Source organism: Prionailurus viverrinus, chromosome E3, assembly GCF_022837055.1.
Source record: "Prionailurus viverrinus isolate Anna chromosome E3, UM_Priviv_1.0, whole genome shotgun sequence".
Lineage (NCBI taxonomy): Eukaryota > Metazoa > Chordata > Mammalia > Carnivora > Felidae > Prionailurus > Prionailurus viverrinus.
Genome location: NC_062576.1, coordinates 5759406 through 5780551, shown reverse-complemented (window position 1 = coordinate 5780551; position 21146 = coordinate 5759406). Strand labels below are relative to the sequence as shown.

The following is a 21146-nucleotide window of genomic DNA, read 5'->3' as shown; positions in this document are numbered from 1 at the left end:
TTTGAACTCGATTATCTCTGTAAAATCCCCAAATAGGGTCACACTGAGGTAACGGGGGTTAAGATGTCAACATATGAATTTGAGTCGGGGTGGGGAGGGGGGAATACAATTCAAAACCAATTCTATGATGCACGTTTGAATGAAAACAAGAAAAAAACAAAAACCAACAGCTCAGAACAGCGTGTACACAATGCTACCCCTGGGGAACGGTGGTCACCAACAGGGAAGGAAACCGGGTGGCTGGGGGACGAGGAGGCGCCCTTATATCCCTTTACATTCTTGAATTTTGTACTGGGTTTTCCCAGTTTTCTTTAGCCTGCCGTCCAAACTCCTTAACAGGCCCCAATACCACTCATGGTCGGCGACCACCTGCCCTCCACACTGGGCTCTCGTCGCCTCTAACTCCCTCCCTGCACCTTGTTTCATCTGCCATGAGCCTCTCCCAGTCCTTCCAGGCAGGCCCTCTGCCCCTTTGGAGTCTGCAAATTCACATTCTCCCGGACCAGGAAGCTCCCGCACTGACAGCACGGACAGCCTCCCTCCACTGGTTCATCGTCACCACTCAGATCTCAACTTGGAAACCGCCCCAAGGCCCCACGGGTTAGAGTGCCCGCCTCTGGAGCCCCCAGCACGCTGTTCGGTCCACCGCAGGGTTTATCACACTGTGTATTTTAAATGCCCAAACGTCCTCCCCGCGAGACTGCAAGCTAAACGGGGTCAGTGACCAGGACTGGACACTCCAGCAAGGACTCCAGGGCCCAGGACAGAGAGCCTGGCACTCAGTCAGAAGGGGGAGGGGGTGGGAGTCAGAAAGATGGCAACTGAGGGGCCGGAGAAAAGGAGGGAAGACGGAGAGAGAAATCCACAATTCATCTACTGGTTACCAGAAGAAACATGCTTTCAGGGTCAAACAAGGAAGATTATAAAAGCAGCATTCCTTCGACAATGTAACGCTCTTATCTGGCAAAGATTTTCCTCCCATTACTAGTCACACTCCAACTGACACCAACACCGTGTTGGGGTGGTTCTGACCCTTCCCACTATTAATAGTTTACCACTTACTGCCCAGGTCACAGAGAACTCCCACATGCTTTATTTACCCGTTTTGCAACTCATGTTTAGGAGTATAACTATTTTCTTTAAGGAGTAAGTTTTCTCAAAAAGTGGATTTCCCCCTACTTACATTCTCCTGTGATAACGAGTATTTATTCACACCTGTGCCCTCCACACAGTTCATTTTGCGGGAAGCTGTCCGAGCAGAGTCACTCTGCCAGCAAGACAGGAATTGAAAGGTGCCCTCCCCTCCCTCCACAGGAGCCCCTGGGAGGTGCTGGCCTGGCGGTGGGGGGGGGTGGGGGGAGGGGTGGGGGGGGTGGGGGGAGGGGTGGGGGGGGGTGGGGAGCCCAGCGCATGAGCAGGGCTCCACTCCCAAACTGGTGAGAGAAGGAGGAAAAGAAAAAAAAAAAAAAAAAGGAATCCTGACAGACGCCTTCTAAGATAGGACACTAAATTTGCTTTTGGGGCGCCTGGGTGGCTCAGTCGGTTGAGCGTCCGACTTCGGCTCAGGTCACGATCTCACAGTCCGTGAGTTTGAGCCTCGCGTCGGGCTCTGTGCTGACAGCTCGGAGCCTGGAGACTGCTTTGGATTCTGTGTCTCCCTCTCTCTCTGCCCCTCCCCCGCTCATGCTCTGTCTCTCTCTCTCTCTCTCTCTCTCTCTCCTTCAAAAATAAAAACATTTTTAAAAAATTAAAAAAAAATTTGCTTTAGTCTCAACACTGTGTATTCATGTGCCCAGGCCACCATTACAAGCCACTGCACCCCCGGCGATTTAAACAACAGAAATCCACGGTCTCACGGTTCTGGAGGCTGCAAGTCCAAGGTCAAGATGTGGCAGGGCTGGTCTCTTTTGAGGCCTTTCTCCTTGGCCTGCAGATGACAGCTGCCTTCTCTGTGCCTTCACGTGGTCCTTCTGTTTGTGCACCCTTGGTACCTCTGCCTGTGTTCAAATTTCCTCCTCTTATGAGGACACCAGTTGTCCTGGATTAGCAACTAAGGAGCTAATGGCCTCGTTTTAACCTATTCACTTCTTTAAAGACTTTACCTCCAAACACCATCACCTTCGGAGGGACTGGAGGTGGGCTGGGTTTGAACCAGGACTCAACGTGGCCCATAACGCTGTACGTTTACTAATTTAGGAACAGCCTCCCCACTGGCAGGGGACCCATCTTGGGCAGCACATGCTGCCTTCCTCCCCGGGTCCCAGGACCGGGAAGCAAGTGCCACATGTGTATGTCACTGTGCTGTTTTCTCTTTTCTCTACCCTCTGGCCTCTGGAAATTCACATGAGAGATTTTAGCGGCTACTTAACAAGGAAAACTGCTGGCCACTGGGCTGACTAGACAAAGGGAGCTCAGTACAACTCAGGGAAGCTAAGGACCAGCCATCTTCCAAACTGGTCCTGACACAAAGTCCACTTCTAAACACATAGTTTTGGTTTTTTGGGTTTTTTTTTTCCTTTTTTCTGTAAGGGTAGGACCAATAATTGGACCTTGTCCAGTATTCTGACAAGTAGCTTCACATCCCGGAGACCTAGGAAAATGAACCATCATCATATCACGTGGGGGGAAAAATTCAGACCGTCACCGCAGATCACGTGTTTCTGCTTAACGCCTCAAAATGACAAACCCATCTATCATAAAGGTTTCCTTGCACAGAATCTTGAGTCACTAAATGTTTTCCTTGCCTCCTGGTGTAACACTACATCTATTTATAATAACATTAAATAATCTAGAACCTCCCTAATGTAATCGAACACTAAAAGGAGAAAACAAAGCATAGCGCTAAATACGCTCAACCACACAGAACAGTAAAGAGTGCATTGATCCAGTTGATGAATCAGAAATTCCACAAAGACCCCGAAGCCAGAATATCAACAGCCTAGAAAAACATATCGTGCTGTGTCCTAATCACAGACAGTGAAGCGTTCTTTTTGTTCGAAGATGATTTTCAAGGTCAGCCAACCCAACCGTTCTCTCGTACTTGCAGAAAGGTTACATAATTTGAGTGCTGACTGAATACCTGTGAACATGATCATTTTATGTGACATTGCTGTTTCTCTTTGCCTATTCCATCAGACGGTTATCAAAGATTCATTCCATTCCAATTTTTTTTTTAATTTTTTTTTTTTTAACGTTTATTCATTTTAGAGACAGAGAGAGACAGAGCATGAATGGGGGAAGGTCAGAGAGAGAGGGAGACACAGAATCTGAAACAGGCTCCAGGCTCTGAGCTGTCAGCACAGAGCCCGACGTGGGGCTCGAACTCACAGACCGCGAGATCGTGACCTGAGCCGAAGTCGGTCGCCCAACCGACTGAGCCACCCAGGTGCCCCAATTCCATTCCAATTTTAAAAACACTAACTAGGACGGAGACTACCACAGAAGAGCTAATCTAACATGGTAACAGCCCGGCCAAACCAATGTCAGGTTTACAGAACTCTGTCAGATGACAGTGCTCCTATCCCCAGGGAAAAAATGGCAGGGATGGTATTTTATGAACTACAATCTGAACTAAGTTGATGGCACAGTTCGGTCGTGGAGCAATCCACAGTGCTCAGATGTCTGTAACAGCACTGAATCAGGATCTTTCTGCAGTCCAGGAAGGCAGCTCAGGAACAGGCAGCATCCGGTTCCACAAGCAGAAACTCAAGGCCAGCTTCCCAGGGCTTCTTCCCCCATAAGTGGTCACTTCAGTGTACCACTAATACCCAGGGGAAAGAACATTGTGTCTTTCCATAGGCCTTCCCTCTGAAATCTGTAGAAATGCACAGGTAGTCAATGGCAATACTGGATTCACAGCACTCAGCCAATACAATTTCTGCACGATAGGATCCACGGACGGGAGAGAACCCTAAACACCCTAGAAAAACACGTCTACCTTTGTCTTTAAGTTTTCCTATAGGACTCTGACATAGAGTCTATGGTCTCAGAAACTTTCTAGCTTCCTATGGTCTCAGTGAAATTCTTGCTAATATGATTGAATTGTATTCTTACTTAGGCAATGTGTCTTTCTTTCTCTTACTTTCTCTCTTTCCTTCTGTATGTATGTATGTATTTAGAGACCACAAGTGGGGGAGAGGGACAGAGGGAGAATGAATTTAAATAAACTTAGGGGCACCCGGGTGGCTCAGTCGGTTAAGCGTCCGACTTCGGCTCAGGTCATGATCTCGTGGCCCATGAGTTCGAGCCCCACATCGGGGTCTGTGCTGACAGCTCAGAGCCTGGAGCCTGGTTTGGATTCTGTGTCTCCCGCTCTCTCTGACCCTCCCCATTCATTCTCTGTCTCAAAAATAAATAAACGTTAAAAAAATTTTTTAAAACAAAAATCTTTTTAAGCCAAAAATATTTTTATCACCTTTAATTAAACAGTACAACTTCATTTCATAGGTGGAAACTAAATTGTTATTCTTACAAATTGTTTTTTAAAAAGTTAAATATGAATGTGGATACTGAGCCTCATTATATACAAGTCAGAACTTGAGTTTCCTAATTTTCAATAAGGAATTATCTTCAGTAGTTCAAGGATCTTCTATATGACAACTATGGTTAAGTTTCCTCTCCACATTTTCAGACAGCGAACAGAAACGGATATCCAGAGGAGAAACGATCGGAAATAGTCTCTGCGTGCACACCACACAAAGCAGTATTCCAAGGGTACAAAGCAGAGCACTTGGTGAACAGGGTGGTCTGGCGGGTAGGGTCCCTCATCAGGATTAGGTCTGCCACTGAGTGGCTGCTGGGACTGAAGTCACCACACGGAATGGCCCTGAGCCTCAGCGCCTTCACCTGTAAAGTGGCCGGTCAGCTTTAAAATTCTCTGTACGAGGATTGATCATTCTAAAATTGTATGAGTCTACCAAGTGCCTGTATGGTTAATACTGGAAATCAGATCTTTTATTAAAGTTAACTGTACTTTTCTTAAAGAAAATGAAGTTCAATTACAGGTTTCGGGACCGTACCCAGGCAGCAGGCTTCTGATGCAGCAGTCCCGGGGGACTATTTTGGTTAGGTTTGTTGTTTTTCAGTGTCTCACTAGCAATCAGTGTCCTGGTGTTGCGTTTTAATAATAGTCTGAAGTCAGAGTCAAGTGGGGTTCTGCGCTGTGACGGGCAGGCTGCATCCTTGGAAAGTAACCGTTGCTGCTGACACAGAACCATCCTACATAGGCACACTGCCAGGTGGAACCAGGAAGAGGCATTTTTTTTCCCTTGTGAAAGGAACACAGGCTGAATTTACCGGGGATTTGGGGAAGAAACTGCAACATGAAAAATACTTCAAACTTAGTGGCTTATCTGAGAGGCAACCAATAGACCACAAGACTGGTTTTGCAATAAAAAGCTGAAACTACAAAATTTTACAATTGCTCACTGGTTAAAGTAGCAATTGTAAATGTGCAAAATGATTGCACAACTCATCCTCCTCTACCTTCTAAGTCCAAGATGCCTTAGAGATTTACTTCCTATAATTACAGGTTGCAATGTTATCATGTCAAACCCAAGTCTCCCATGCACTAGAGCAAGCAAGAGAAAAGGCCGTTTTCAGGATGGACTTTATTTTTTTATTTTTTTTTTAATTTTTTTTTTCAACGTTTATCTATTTTTGGGACAGAGAGAGACAGAGCATGAACAGGGGAGGGGCAGAGAGAGAGGGAGACACAGAATCGGAAACTGGCTCCAGGCTCTGAGCCATCAGCCCAGAGCCCGACGCGGGGCTCGAACTCCCGGACTACGAGATCGTGACCTGGCCGAAGTCGGACGCCCAACCGACTGCGCCACCCAGGCGCCCCCAGGATGGACTTTAAACATGGGCCTCAAGAAGGAAAAAAACCATGAGCCTTTAAAAAATTAAATAATAGTGTTTTCACTATGGGATAACAGCAGCTTCCCTCCCAAAAATCACTATGGCGGGGGCGCCTGGGCGGCTCAGTCGGTTAAGCATCCGGCTCTTGATTTCAGCTCAGGTCACTATCTCACAGTTCATGAGATCGAGCCCCATGTTGGGCTCCAGGCTGAGCGTGGAGCCTGCTTGGGATTCTCTCTCTCCCTCTGCCCCTACCCTGCTCTCTCTCAAAATAAATAAACTTAAAAAAAAAATCACTATGGTAGATGTCTGTAACTAAATTCTTTTCTCCCATCCAAGGCATACACGTGTTGCCAAAAACAAGTCCTGAATTATCTGTACTAGTATGTGAGCCTAGGATGTTCTTAATCAAACTGCACCCATTATACAATCATTACAATGTAGCAGTTTCAGAGATTAAACAGCGTACTTTCTTTAGCTCATCATAAGACTATTCTGTACATGCCAATACATCCACAGCAAATATACAAAAATATATCAACGGGCTTAAAAAAAAGTACTTGTGGGAAGATATGAAATAGGCTACAAATCCCAGGCTATTCTAAAATAAGCCAGCTTAAGAAAAATAAACTTTTTGAAAGCAAGACGTTAATGACATGACATTATCCTGGAAAGAAACAGCCCTGTGAGTTACTGAATAGGTCATGAATCCGGGGCGCTCACACTGCCGTGTGCACGTCTCACCTGGGGAATCAGGAATGTCCCTGCGTTACGCCTGCTCTCACTTCATTTCCTTGCCAATCTGAGCTCGGGCGGGAAGAACCCTGGGCAGTCGAGGGCTGGCATGTTTACACCACGAGGCTCTCGGCTCACAACACTGGCATCTGACTGTCAGGCTTCCAGCTCGCAGTTTTTACTCATTATTTATACAAGATATTTATAAAATGTAAAGAGGCTATTATTTATACTGACTTCCAGAGAGGGACTGAAATTAAAAAAAAAAAAAAAAAAAAGCCATTTAGAGCTGTGACTGTGTTCTGCCCTGCAGTGTTTAAATTCCTTTGTGGTTATCGCATACCTACTTTTCACAGGAAGCTTCTTCAGAACAATATTCATGTGCTGTGGTCAGGAGCAGAAGTCTCTTCAGAATTCGGGTGTTGACATTAATTTTTAAAATTTAAATTGTTCTTCTTTCCTTGAGTCTCACTAGTCACCCAAGCCAACAGATTTCTATCAAATAAGTGATTGGCTCGGCGGGTTGAGCGTCCAACTCTTGATTTTGGCTCGGGTTGTGATCTCGAGGTTCATGGGACTGAGCCCCACATCAGGCTCTATGCTGATAGCGCAGAGCCTATTTGGGATTCTCTCTCCCCCGGCCCCCGCCTCTCCCCTGCTCATGTGGAGACTGGAAGAAAAAGGAACTTCAAAGTGGAGAAAGTTGACAACAGGTGATCACAGTCAGGTGGTGAAGTGACCGGTCATGCTGAAAGCATGTACCCTTGACAGGACGTGATTAGAACGGCACTTTATCTCTGTGGTCTTCCTCCCAAAAACAGCTGACCCCAGTCTAACCAACGAGAAAAACATCAAACTCCTCAAGAACTGTCAAGATCACTGAAACAGGGGAACATACCAAAGAAGCCCGAGGAGACAGGACATTAAATGGAATGTGGTATCCCGAACCGAAAAGGGACATCAGGGAAACACTACAGAAACATGAGCAAAGTATGGACTTCAGTTGATACTAATGAATTATTAGTAGTGGCTCCTTAGCTGTGACAAGTGTACCACACTGACGTAAGACGTTACCAAGAGGGAAAACCCTGCCTATGCAGGAACTCTTTGTACTATCTTTGCAACTCTTCTGTAAACCTAAAATTGTTCTAGGGGCGCCTGGGTGGCTCAGTGTGTTGAGCATCCAACTTCGGCTGAGATCATGATCCCGTGGCTCGGGAGTTCGAGCCCCACATCAGGCTTGCTGCTGTCAGCACAAAGCCCCCTGGGACCCTTTGTCCCTCTCTCTGTGCCTCCCCTACTTGCGCTCTCTCAAAAATAAATAAAAAAAGTCTTAAAATATACTAAAAAAATAAAATTGTTCTAAAAGATTAGGTTTATTATTCAAAATAAGACCACTATAAATGGCCTTGTTCCAGGCAATGGGCTGTGGCCGGATGAAAAGCAAAGTTTGCGGGAGCGTGAGAGGCTCTAGGCTGACATGCTCTCCTTCTGGCTCCCACACTCTCTGGAGTACTGGTCTGCAAGCTTCGTTCCCCAGCACCGCCTTCACCAACCTCACACACAACCTTTGAGCGTCCACGGCCTGTGATCATGCAGATACTAGAAACACCGAGGATGCAGGACACAGTCCTTGCAGTCCTGGTAAAGAGACGGGACTTGACGAAACAGGTGGCAGCTGCTAAACGCAAACGGGAGACTGGCACAGGCAACCCAAACCTTTTCCGATCACAGAGCCCGTCGGTGAAGTTTCTTCACATTCCTTCCACTTCATGTGCATTGATTCACAAACCACAAAACGTGTTAGTGTACCAATATACTCTGTACCTTTAAAAGTCACATAAGTCAACATTTTTAAGGGATGAAACGAAAACTAAAGGCTGAAGCTCCAAAGTTTCCGTCCCGCACCCCATGGAACATCACGTCCCACAAGTAAACACTTCTAGTGGGAGGTCACCGGTGGAAGAAAGCTCTGGGGTCTGGGCGAGGTCTTGGTAGGGCACTGGGGCTGCCAAGAGGTGGAAAGAACTGAAAGAAAAAGACGACAGCACACAGAGGTGCTAGGAAGAGCCAGCCTACTGCAGACAGAATATATATGGTGAGCTGGGAGAGAGGAATTCGCACAGAATAACTTGCAAACGAAAGCAGACTAACTTAGCTCTTAAAGTGCCATGAAAGCCAGAGCGTGGGGGCAGGCAGGGACCGCCGATGCCCCGCCAGGCGCATGACCTTTCCTGACCGATGCTTCCCAAACTGGGGTCAGATGCTGCAGGCCAGGGGCTACCCTAGCCACACCACAGCACAGGGTTTCAGCATACCTGAAATCGATGGTAATTTAAGCCTTTTCCACAAACGTATACTACACAGTAAAATGCAAAATCCGCCAAATTGTCAAAAACAAAAGGTGTCACCACCATGCCCCATGCCCCAGGAGGGTGGAAGTGTACAAGGTCACTCTTTGCAGTCGGGGGGACTGCAGAACACTGGTCTGGATGAGGATAAGCCCAGGGAGACCTTGAGAGGTGAGGCATTCCCCATGTTGTGGTTTTGGGCACCTGGCGCATTTGGTGTTAACAATTCTAATTTCTCCCATTTGAATCACAATAAAGTCAAATGAAATTTGGAATCTCTGCCTTATACTAACCATTGGGGGGAAAAACACCTTTTTAAAAAAATACTGAGGTTATTTTTCTGATAGGCCTGTTCTTTGTGGCAAACAACTGTAATGCCGAGGCATGGTTCCAAATTAGTCACTTGTTAACAATTTAAAAATACTTCACTCCAATATTTTGCTGTGACACACTGATTTTACCATATTTCCTCAGCTTTCTCTTACAGCGTCTTCATATGAAGATTTACAGAAAAGTTGAGAATCTAATCTAAAAAAGACCCTAGATGTAGCAATCTGTTTTAGACCAGGAGTGTTTGTACAACTTTTCCTCTAATCTTTCCTTCCTCGTCCCTGAGTAATAAATAAACCTTTTAAGGGGCACCTTGGCTGGCTCAGTTGAGGGAGTGTGAAGCTCTGGGTCTCAGGGTCATGGGTTTGAGCCCCACGTTAGGTGCGGATTCCTTTAATAAACTTTAAAAAAATAAAATAAACTTTTTTAAGAAGAGTAAAACACAGGGGCGCCTGGGTGGCGCAGTCGGTTAAGCGTCCGACTTCAGCCAGGTCACGATCTCACGGTCCGTGAGTTCGAGCCCTGCGTCAGGCTCTGGGCTGATGGCTCGGAGCCTGGAGCCTGTTTCCGATTCTGTGTCTCCCTCTCTCTCTGCCTCTCCCCCGTTCATGCTCTGGCTCTCTCTGTCCCGAAAATAAATAAAAAACGTTGAAAAAAAAATTAAAAAAAAAAAAAAGAAGAGTAAAACACAGCTAGAAGGCTACAAAAATACAGGGTGCCTGGATGGCTCAGTCAGGTAAGCACCTGACTTCAGCTCAGGTCGTGATCTCCCGGTTTGTGAGTTCAAGCCTCGAATCATGCTGACTGTGCAGAGCCTGCTTGGGATTCTCTCTCTCTCTCTCTCGTCTTCTCTCTCTCTTGAAATAAATAAACTTAAAAAAAAAAGACTACAAAAATACATGATTTTAAAAGACAGAGAGGAAGCAACTCAGTCACAGTCATCTCTCCAAATGACATTTTCTAAGGGAAGGTCTCAGCCCTGTGGTGGTTCTACCACAGCCCAGCTTAACGGGCTGTCTTCAGGGATGCTTTGTGGGAGTATACATTTTGTTTGGGACCAACTCAACCTCCACTGCCTGCAGTTCCTTTAAGTACATTAAAACCAGAAACTGTTCACGTGCAAGAGCTTTAATTATCTTGACATTTAAAAACGGGTTTATTACATAAAAGTGGGCTAATCCAGATCATCTTAAATAAGTCAGACTTCTCTGTAAAGGATCTCTTCCTCACCCATCACACAGCAAATTATTTTAAGTAACAAAGGTTTTTAAATTCAGTAAATTCTGGGCATGCCATAAGCAGCTACCACTTTGAGTTCCTTCTTGGAACCATACCACTCACCATTAGCTGATGCCACGGTAACCCACCAATTTTACAAGGAAATCTGAAGCAATGAAGACACCTAACGTGGCCGACATGGCGCACCAGCATGATGCGACCTCACCCTCCCCAAACCCTTTAGGTAAATATCATCATCCTTTTATTTTTTAATTTTTAAAAAATGTTTATTTACTTATGGGGTGGGGGGAGAGAGAGAGAGAGAGAGAGAGAGAGAGACAGAGAGACAGAGAGACAGAGAGACAGAGAGACAGAAAGAGAATCCCAAGCAGGCTCCGCACTGTCAGCACAGAGCCCAACGCAGGGCTCAATCTCACAAACCACGAGACCATGACCTGAGCCGAAATCAGGAGTCAGGCGCTTAACCAACTGAGCCACCCAGGCACCCCTTAATTTTATTTTACAGAGAGCGCGCACGTGTGAGTTGGGGAAAGGGGCAGAGGGAAATGGAAAGAGAGAGAAAAAAAATCTCAAGCAGGCTCCACACTCAGTGCAAAGCCTGATGCAGGGCTCAATCCCATGACTCTGGGATCAGTCATGACCTGAGCCAAAATCAAGAGTCGGACGCTCAACCAACTGAGGCACCCAGGTGCCCCTCATCATTTTTTTTTGAGTTGAGTTTTGAGAAGCTTGGAGAGGTCAAGTAACTGGCCCAAGGTCTCAATGCTATTGAAGCGGCAAAGGAAGGCCTCCCACCCAGACTACCTCCAAAGTCCAAGTTCTGTCCGCAACACCCGCTCCTCCTGTGACTGGTTCACGACTTACACTCTCAACAGGACTGAAAGGTTGGATTCTTTTTATACGTCCATCTATAAAAACTTTTTTGAGGACTCACTTGTTTGCTTCAGAACCCTGGCCACCCCTTACATTACATTTCATTTATGTTACAAATCTTTTTTATTACATTTACAGCTGTTATCTGACACAGCAGACCCAACGACTCTCTAAATTTCAAGACAATTGCATGAACAGTCAGCACATTGATATCAGCAAAACTGTAGAGATTTGCTAACTTCAATGTTCATCAGCTACAAAATTGTTGGACAGACTTCCTATTACTGTGCAAATGAACATAGTTACCCAAAAATACCACCAACTGAGAGCAAATACCAACACTCCCAACCTAAATGAAATCTTGAGCCTCACAGCCATAAATCCTGAGATAGTCAGCACGAAAAGCCTGTTGAAATTAATTTTTATTTCTCAGATGCCATTGAAATAAACACAAAAACTCACACTTAGAATTCACTTTAGAAAGCACTTCCTTTACTGCAGAATCTTTCTCAAGATCCAAGGCTGTTTGTTTAATCTAAAATGAGAGCCCCGGTTTCACTAGCTGCTGTTTAATAAGTAGCTGAGTCCCACTGGCTTCACCGACTTGCGTGAGCTCCTTTATCTGGAACTGCTAACAGCTTCCTCTGTACTCTGTGACCTAATATGCCACAGGACAACAGAAGTGGGCTTCCCGGTCTAACCACTATCCTGGTATTAACAAACAGGGGACTTAGGGGAATGCATACAAATATACTATCTCTTTCTATGATGTGACTGAGAATCTCACAAAAGGTACATAAGTGTTTTCTAAGACAAGAATGACCTCATCACTAGGAATGGAGAAAAGAATTTCTCAACTGTAACCTTAGTCTGGTCGTTTAACGGTGTGTGAAAACAGTGGACTTTCTCCCTTTATGTAAGCTTTCCAGTGAGGACGGACACGATCTCCGTCTACACAGCCAGCAAGGGCCCTCGCAGAAATACACATTCTCAGGAAAAGGCTCCCAAAGAGGACAGGAGCGACTCCCAGAGCAATAAAGACAGGCCCAAAATAAAGTTCAAGCAAAAAATGCTTTTCTTGTACACCTGAAACTAATATAACACTGTACATCAACCAACTGAAAGAAAGAAAGAAAGAAAGAAAGAAAGAAAGAAAGAAAGAAAGAAAGAAAGAAAGAGGGGTGCCTGGGTGGCTCAGTCGGTTGAGTGTCCAACTTCGGCTCAGGTCATGATCACACGGTTCGTGAGTTCGGGCCCCGCGTTGGGCTCTGTGTGGACAGCTCAGACCCTGGAGCCTGCTTCAGATTCTGTGTCTCCCTCTCTCTCTGCCCCTCCCCCACTTGTGCTCTGTCTCTCTGTCTCTCTCTGACTCTCAAAAATAAAAAAAAAATAATTAAAAAAATTTTTTAAATATACTTAAAAAAAGAAAGAGCCTTCTTGCCTGATAGGCAAAGGCAATCCACGTATTTACAAAGCTTAATTATGACTGAATGGGTAAATACCCTTTTCAACTTCCGAAACCTAGAAATGAATTTTGGATGCATTTTGGCTGAATTTTAGTTAACTGCCTCATTTCTTTCCCCCCATGCAAATGGGCTGGCAAAGGAAAACATTCAAGTATTTTTTCCAACCTATTTTTGATAAGCCACGCTTTCTCCAAGGCACTATCAAGCAGTTTGGAATTTAAGTGGAAAGAACAAAGCCGAGGAGGCAAAAGACTACATGTGAGGCATGTATCCTGAATTTGGAAATGGCCAGCCCTACTTCTGTGTGGAGCGCAGTCCCCACAGAATCAGAGGCCCGAGGGTTACAATGCTTCCAACATTTAACTGCTCTTTTAGCTCACATATATGTTCAAGACGGGCTCCTCTCTCTTAACCAGTGAGCTCACTTATCAGGATCAGCTCAAAGGTTTCTTTATTCTTCTTGGTCACACACATCTTCATCAAGAATCCAGCTCCATTACCAGGATTAATAATCTCTTTTGGATGGAAACACAAACCCACAAATCTATGTGTGACTGAGCACCCCTTCCACAGAATTTAACCCCAGGGACCTGTCACTCATACGCCACATGTCTAATTGTATTCCTTCTGAGCAACAGAATACGAAGGGAAAATCTGCAAAAGCTGCTGTAAGTCACCACGTATTTCTTTATGCTTTATTCATGCCAAAATTTGGTATTTCTATTTATGGATGACTTTTCCTGATTGTCTTGTTTTACAATGCTCCCCCCAAAACCTCCAATATTCTGATCTGTACCTCCGTAAAAATGGAGGTGAAAGTGAAAGAACGGAATAAAAATCATGTTAAGAGGTTTATAAGGAGGGGCACCTGGGTGGCTCAGTTGGTTAAGCATCGACTTCAGCTCAGGTCATGATCTGGTGGTTTGTGGGTTTGAGTCCTGCATCGGGCTCTGTGCTGACAGCTCGGAGCCTGGAGCTTGCTTCGGATTCTGTGTCTCCCTCTCTCTTTGCCCCTCCCATGCTTATGCTCTGTCTTTCTCTGTCTCTCAATAAATAAACGTTTAAAAAAAATTTTTTTTTTAAAGAGGTTTATAAGGAGACACATTCCCATAGGTTCCCACCTAGAGTCTGTTTTTCAAAATATATAAAAATTTAAGTGCAAAGTCATCTGGAAACTTCTTGAATCCCTTTCACATAAATACTCTTTACACACTATCCTACTCTGGTGCTAATTTTCAATTTCACCGTCAGTTTCAATATCACCATCCACGTTCTTCTGTATTGTCTTTTACAACTTTGTCACTTTCTGTGACTCATACCTGGGCTGCATACACTTCTCATAACACTCACTTTTCTTGTCTATCAGATCAGAAAACAGAATTCACCTAACAAATATTTGATCTAAGGCAGTGGCAAAAATTTAGCGATACATTACGTGGTACACTGATAACAGTTAATACCCAACTAAAGGGCACTCAATGACAGAACTTGGTGTAGCTCTGGAAACATTATTTATAACTTGCATAGTGGATGTGTTTGTCTTTACTGGGGAAGGGAACTTCCACATTGTGTACCCGGTTAACATCGTATTAAAATAACTCTTAACCTCAAGAGTATTCCGAAACACTTACAAGACCTAACGTGGGGAAGTGGAAAAATCACACAACTAGGGAAATCTCAGACATGGGTTTTAGATGTGGCTCCGCCTACAATTTAGCTGTGTCACCTTGGGTAGGTCATTTGACCCCCCCAGGGCCTCGGTACCTTCAACTGCGAAACAAAGATATCAGGCTAAATTTTCTTTAAGGACTCTTTCAATTCCAAAATTTCATGAATCTATGAAATTTCAGTCTCTCCTTACTTCAAAGACAAGCACTAGATCTTAACCCAGATTTTTTTTTTCTTTAAAAAAAAAATGACTCAACTTGGGATGCTTTCCTCGGGTAAAGTTTTATCTGGGAAAATAAACCAAAACTGAAGAGGATGTCGAGAAAATGGGGAGGAAAAAAAGAAAAAGAAAAGAAAACCACACACTGACGTAGCTAAAATAGAAACTTCAATCACCCTTGGGCCATTCTGTCAATAGTTACTCAAAGACTGCTACTCTAATCACTGGCTTCCTAAAATAGAAATATTTACAGAGTTGTTTCCTTTTCATTCCTTGAGATTCAATCCGAAAAAAAGCACAGCGTCTAAAATCAATTTACAACTTCAGAACAAGTTGCAGGGAGCGAATGAAACTCCGCACAGTTCATTAAGTCATTTGCATTCAAGTAAAATTAGGGCTAAGAAACGGTTCTTAATATAAGATGTGAGAAACGCACAGAAGGCAGGTGACATCTGAAAGGGAAGCAGAACTGCCAGAAAGGGATGTAGGCTGAGGACCTCCGGGCAACAGGTTCAGAGCAGGTACCGCAGCCTACGCCGGGAGGGGTCGATCGCTGCCGCCCGGCTCGCCGCCCTCCCCGGGCCCAACCGCATCGCCTCGCCCCCGCTTCGGCCCTGGAGAGGCTGCCCGCTCCCCCACCCCACGCCCCTGCGGCAGAAACCTCCCTAATCGCTTGCTTCCCCGGGCCTCCCGCCCTGGCAGGCCCTCCGATTCCTCGGCGTCGCCGGACGGGGCCCGCCGCCTCCTCCCCTGCCACCGCCGTCGCAGCGGCCCCGCAGCCTGGGTTCCCGCAGCCGCGTCCCCGCAGCGGGCCCGCTCACCTGCACCTGTTTGCGGAAGTGGCGCGGCCCCGGCACTGCCGGCGGCCAGGAGCAGCGGCAGTAGCAGCAACGCCGGCGGCCCCGGCATCTCGCCCACTGCACGGCCCCCGGGGCCGGCTCTCGGGTCTCCTTCCGTCGGTCCGTCCGTCAGTCGGTCCTGCCTGCCTCAGCGGCACCCGCGCCAGCTGCTCCTGAGCACACGTCGCTTCGGCCAAAACTCAGCCCGGCTCCTAGTCCGCACCCGCCGCCCCGGCCACAGAAACACCATCCTTCCCGCCCGCCCGTCTGTGCCGCCGCCGCCGCCGCCGCCTCTCAACAGCAGCAACGGCAGCAGCCCTGCGGAGCCGCGGGCCAGGGCAGCCGCGCTCCTGCCGCCATGATGGGCTGCGTCATGTGACGTAGGGTGGGGGCGGGATGCCGTGACAAACAGCCCAGCCAGCCAATCGTCCGTTCCACACCGGCCCCAGAGGCCCCGCCCACCACCCTGAAAGAGGGAGGGTGGCCGCCGGTGCGCCCCCTGCAGACCGAGGAGTGCGTGGGCAGCAGGTAATGCCGACAATTATTTTAAATTTTAAAATACAGGGAAGTATAAAGAAGACAATAAAAAGCATTCAGAATCCATCTGATTTTTTTTCAGTATTTTAAAACGAGCAAAACTAGGCCTGTTTTGTCTTCTGCCTTTTTTACTTGGCATAGCCGTTTTAGGCTCTTCTCTCCTTAGGTTGACCTATACATCTTAGCAGCCATCAAGAATACTTGGGCTTTTATTTCAGTCCAACAAGAATAGGATGGCTCTCCCCTCACACTCACTGACTCAGCTCCTGAGCTCAAGATGTTCCCTTTACCAAGAGTGCCCTTCCTGTCCTCTCTTGGCCACCTGGCACACTCTCTGTCATCTGTCAAGAGTCACCTAAAGGATGACGTCATCTAAGAAAACCCCTCCCAGCCCCGGGAGAAATGACTAGCATCTCCTAGTGCCTCGCCCTGGCCCTGGACAGACTGCTATCCCAGCTGCCATATTTTATTGTTCCTGTGACTGTAAGCTCCCTGAGGACAGGCACTGCGCCTGTGTCAATGGGAGTCCCCCCCGGGGGCTGGCACAGGGCCTGGCCCTGAGTAGTTGTGTCCTATGGAACGGCGCCCTGTCCTGGTGCTGGGCACTCCCAGGTGCCAGCCTCTTCCCACCAAGAGACAAGGTCCAGCCAACAGGGAAGGAGAGACCATAGTCCTGCAGAAAGGGTAGAGAAAGCACCTTCCGGGCAGAAGTAACATAGTAGTGAGAGACCTGAAGGTTGGGAAAAGGCCAGGCCTTTCTGGCACTCGCACCGGTTCGTGCATGAGAGGGACTTATTTGAATCTTATCAGATGGAGCTCTGTGGACTGCCAGCAGGGGAGCCCAGTTCTCCAAACTCCTCAAATGTCCATCCTAAATGTCAGCTCTTGCGGTGCTAGCCCAGCATTGGACCTACAGGCGATGCCCCAGGGAATATTTGTTCAATGATTAAAGCAAGCCAATAAACACCTAAGTAAACACAGAGCTGGAATGTGAAATACTGAGTTAAGCGTCCCTGCCTGTCTGCTGATCTCTGTTTGGGAAAGGGGAGGCAGACAGATCTCTGTCTGGGAAAGGGATGCAATCACTCTGTGGTCTTTCTACTTCCCTCAGGAAGCTCCAGACTTTGAGTTTGAGGAAGCCAGGGAATGCTCATGCTCTGTATGGAGGAGAGTCACCCTGCTTATCTGCAGCAGGGCTGGCCCAAGCGAGGCCCTGCCTCATAAACCTTGTGGTTGTCAATCTTTAATTAAAGTGCACCCCAACAGCAACATGTCAGACCACAATCCCAAAGCAGGTTTCATTATTATTTGAGCAAGCCCCCCAAATCTTAAAAAAAAATTTTTTAATGTTTATTTATTCTTTGAAAGAGAGCGAGCGAGAGCACGAGCAGAGGAGGGGCAGAGAGAGAGGGAGACACAGAATCCAAAGCAGGTGCCCGGCTCTGTGCTGACAGCTCAGACGTGGGGCTCGAATTCACGAACTGCGAGATCGTGACCTGAGCCGAAGTCCGATGCTTAACTGACTGAGCCACCCAGGCGCCCCAAGCCCCGAAATTTTTTAAAAACCTCTTTTTCTCACTTCACAGAGCAGGAGTTAAGGTACACATTCCTCAGAGGGTGTCTAATGGAAACCTTTACCATCCACCTCACCACTCATACCTTTGCCCAGTGCTTCTCTTGAAGATTCGGTCGAGAACTTGTAAAACAATTGAACACCGACTGGTTTGCTTTGTTTCGTTTCACCTGGCAATCAGAAAACAGCCTTAGGCGCAATTTGGGATTAGATCCCTAAAGCTTAGAAGCAATATCTTGGGGTGTGTTCCTATAGCTGTTCTCACCTGTGCTCAGCCTTTTCCAGTTTTTCTTCCATGCCAAGACATCAATTGGACAACCCTACTGGCATTGTTGTCCTGCCAGCAGTGACTGAGGGGTAGGTGCTGAGAGATACGGAGTTAGTTTAGTACTAAATGAGCATGCATCCCTGAGGGTCTGGCATCCAGCAGATACCCTGAGTGTTTGCAGGGCTGAGCTGGATCACATGGGTGCATCCATGAGGGTTCTGCCAGTGGTATTGTGAACTCTTCAGGAATTTTGCATGCCAGTTGTTAGACACAGCCATTGTTACAAATTAAATTATAGTGGCGCCTGGATGGCTCGGTCGGTTAAGCATCCGACTCTCAATTTTGGCTCAGGTCATGATCTCACGGTTCAGGGGATCGAGCCCTGCATTGGGCTCCGTGCTGACAGCACAGAGCCTGCTTGGGATTCTCTCTCTCTCTCTCTCTCTCTCTCTGCCACTCACTCAGGTGCATGCATGCACTTATCTCTCTCACAAAATAAATAAATAAAACAAAGGTGATGAGGAGAAGCATTCCAGAATGAAAAGCAATGAGAACACTGACAAAAATGGTCAAAATTGACTTCTGCAGAACTCTAGAAATTAGCCAAAGGCTTGCAACGACACAAGGAGTAGTTATTAAAGAAAAACAGCCGAATCTCAGTAAAAACTTTGAGCTTTGTGGCATTTCCACTTGCTGTATTCCCATTCTTCTCTACCCGCCCCCCAACCTCCATGGGAGCCTTAAAAACCAGCGGCCTCACAACCAGAGTAGCTGTGAAAATGAGCAGCCTAAAAGCTGCAGGAGGGAACAGGTGTGAAGGTCCCCCCAAAACTGCATCTCCGGAGAACTGACAATGTTGGACCCATCAGACAGCTCCCTAGAAAGGCACCATTCTCAAGAATGGTCTTTATTTGCTATGACTCAGGACTCCCTTAGTGCAAACCCCCCTTTCCCCAGTTTGTTGAAAATAATCAATAGTAACTGTTGAGCATCGAGCTTCCTGAGCCGATGATACCTGTTGGCTGATCAAAAACTTGAAAATTTAGAGAACGAGGTATCACTGGGGGCTTCTAAAAGCTCTGATATATTCCTGGAAATCTAGAAAGCTATGTGCATATGCAAAGGCTGTGCACACGCCCAGGAAAGACATGAGAAGGCCTGAATCTCTCCCTGGCTGATCTTGAGGCTCTGTACAAGCAGGAAGTGGAGGCTGGGGTGGAATTTCAAGCTGGAGAGCATTGAAGTCATGGCTTAATACACACACAGAGACTCTTAGCATAATTGAGGAGACATATTCGTTCAAGGCATCTAAGGAAACCTTCGGGTAATCATTAGCTGACCATGAAGCTAGCTGAACAGAGACTTCAGTGGCCACACACAAAAAATACAGACTACAGAATTAGTCCAGGAAAGTCACGAAACAAACAGATGGTGGCAGCAGCAGTTGTTGAAACAAAAACAAACAGCGACAACAAAACAAATTCTGGGGAAGGGAGGTATTAGGAAAAATGGGTTTCCGGAGTCGCCATATTACGTGATTTTAAAGGTCCACTTTAAAAAGAAAGAAAGAGAGAAAGGAACAATGGCAAGACACAGAAGGGGACAGGAAAGTATGCTCCATAACCAAGATGAAAAAGCAATAAGTAAAAACTTCCCATGAGGAGGCTGAAAAGGTGGACTTGACAGACAAAACATATAAAATAAGAAAAAGCTATTAAAATTAATTTTGAAATAAATCAGCTATCACAAATATGTTCAAGGAACTAAAGGAAACTGTGTCTAAGTAATTAAAAGTTGATTGAAAGACGTTAAAGAAGACCTGACTAAATAGAAGATATTCCATGTTCATGGATCAGAAGATTTAATTTTTTTTAATGTTTATTTATTTATTTTGAGAGAGACAGAGCGTGAACAGGGAAGGGGCAGAGAGAGAGGGAGACAGAATCCCAAGCAGGCTCCACACTCAGCATGGAGCCCAATGTGGGCTCAAACCCACCAACTGTGAGATCATGACCTGATTCGAAATCAAAAGTCACACACTTAGGGACGCCTGGGCGGCTCAGTCGGTTAAATGGCTGACCTCAGCTCAGGTCATGATCTCACAGCTCCTGAGTTCGAGCCCTGCATCCGGCTCTGTGCTGACAGCTCAGAGCCTGGAGCCTGCTTTGGATTCTGTCTCCCTCTCTCTGCCCCTCCTCCGCTTGTGCTCTGTCTCTCAAAAAGTGAATAAAAATGTTAAAAAGCATTAAAAAAAAATTAAAGAGTTGCACGCTTAAATGACTGTACCACCCAGGTGCCCCAGATTTAATATTGTTAAGAAGGCGGGACACCTGGGTGGTACAGCCTGTTGGGTGTTCGACTCTTGATTTCAGCTCAGGCCATGATCCCAGGGTTGTGGGATCGAGCCCTACATCAGGCTCCATGCTGAGTATGGAGCCTGCTTGGGATTCTTTCTCTCCCTCTGCCCCTCTCCTCCACTCATGCTCTCTTCCTCTCTCTCTCTCAAAATAAAAAATAAAATCTTTAAAAAAATATTTGTTAAGAAGGCAACACTCCCCAGTTGACCTACAGATTCAGTGCAATCCCCATCCAATTCCAGCTGGCTTCTTTGCAGAAATTGAAAAGCTTATCCTAATATTCATATTGAAATTCAAGGGACCCAGAATAGTTAAAACAATCTTGAAAAAAACAGCAAAGTTGGAGGACTCATCCTTCCTGATTACAAAGGTCGAGTAATCAAAGTAATGTGATGTTGGCATAAGAACAGACATACAGAGCAAATAATAGAACTGAGAGTCCATAAGTAAACCTAAATATTTGTAGTCGATTGCTACTCAGGAAGGGCGCCAATACAACTCAGTGGGGAATACTGGTTTCTCACCAGGCAGTGCTGAAACATTCCACGTGGAAAGCATAAGTATGAGCCCCTTCCTCGTGCCATATACAGAAATTAGCTCGAAGCAAATAGAAGACCTGCTTCTAAGAGGTAAAACTATAAAACTCTCAGAAGAAAATATAGGCATATATCTTCATGATCTTGGCGATGGTTTTGCACCCACGGACACCAAAAGCACAAGTAACAGTAACACCAAAATGATAAGCTGGGCTTCATCAAAATTAAAAACTTTTGTGCTTCAAAGAACACCACTGAGAAGTGAAAAGACAACTCATAGAATAGGAGAAAATAT

General features: G+C 46.2%; 1 protein-coding gene across 3 annotated transcripts in view; it reads right to left on the bottom strand.

The window, feature by feature from the left end:
• Positions 1–16062, bottom strand: part of LMTK2 (lemur tyrosine kinase 2) — an 81459-nt gene extending 65397 nt beyond the window's left edge. The window contains exon 1 of one of the 3 annotated variants that reach the window (XM_047837942.1): positions 15563–16062. In XM_047837942.1, the coding sequence (XP_047693898.1) occupies positions 15563–15650 (88 nt within the window). In that variant the 5' untranslated portion in view covers positions 15651–16062. The remainder of the gene's footprint in view (positions 1–15562) is intronic. The other 2 variants (XM_047837943.1, XM_047837941.1) reach the window with 2 other exon arrangements.
• Between the last annotated feature and the right edge of the window lie 5084 nt (positions 16063–21146).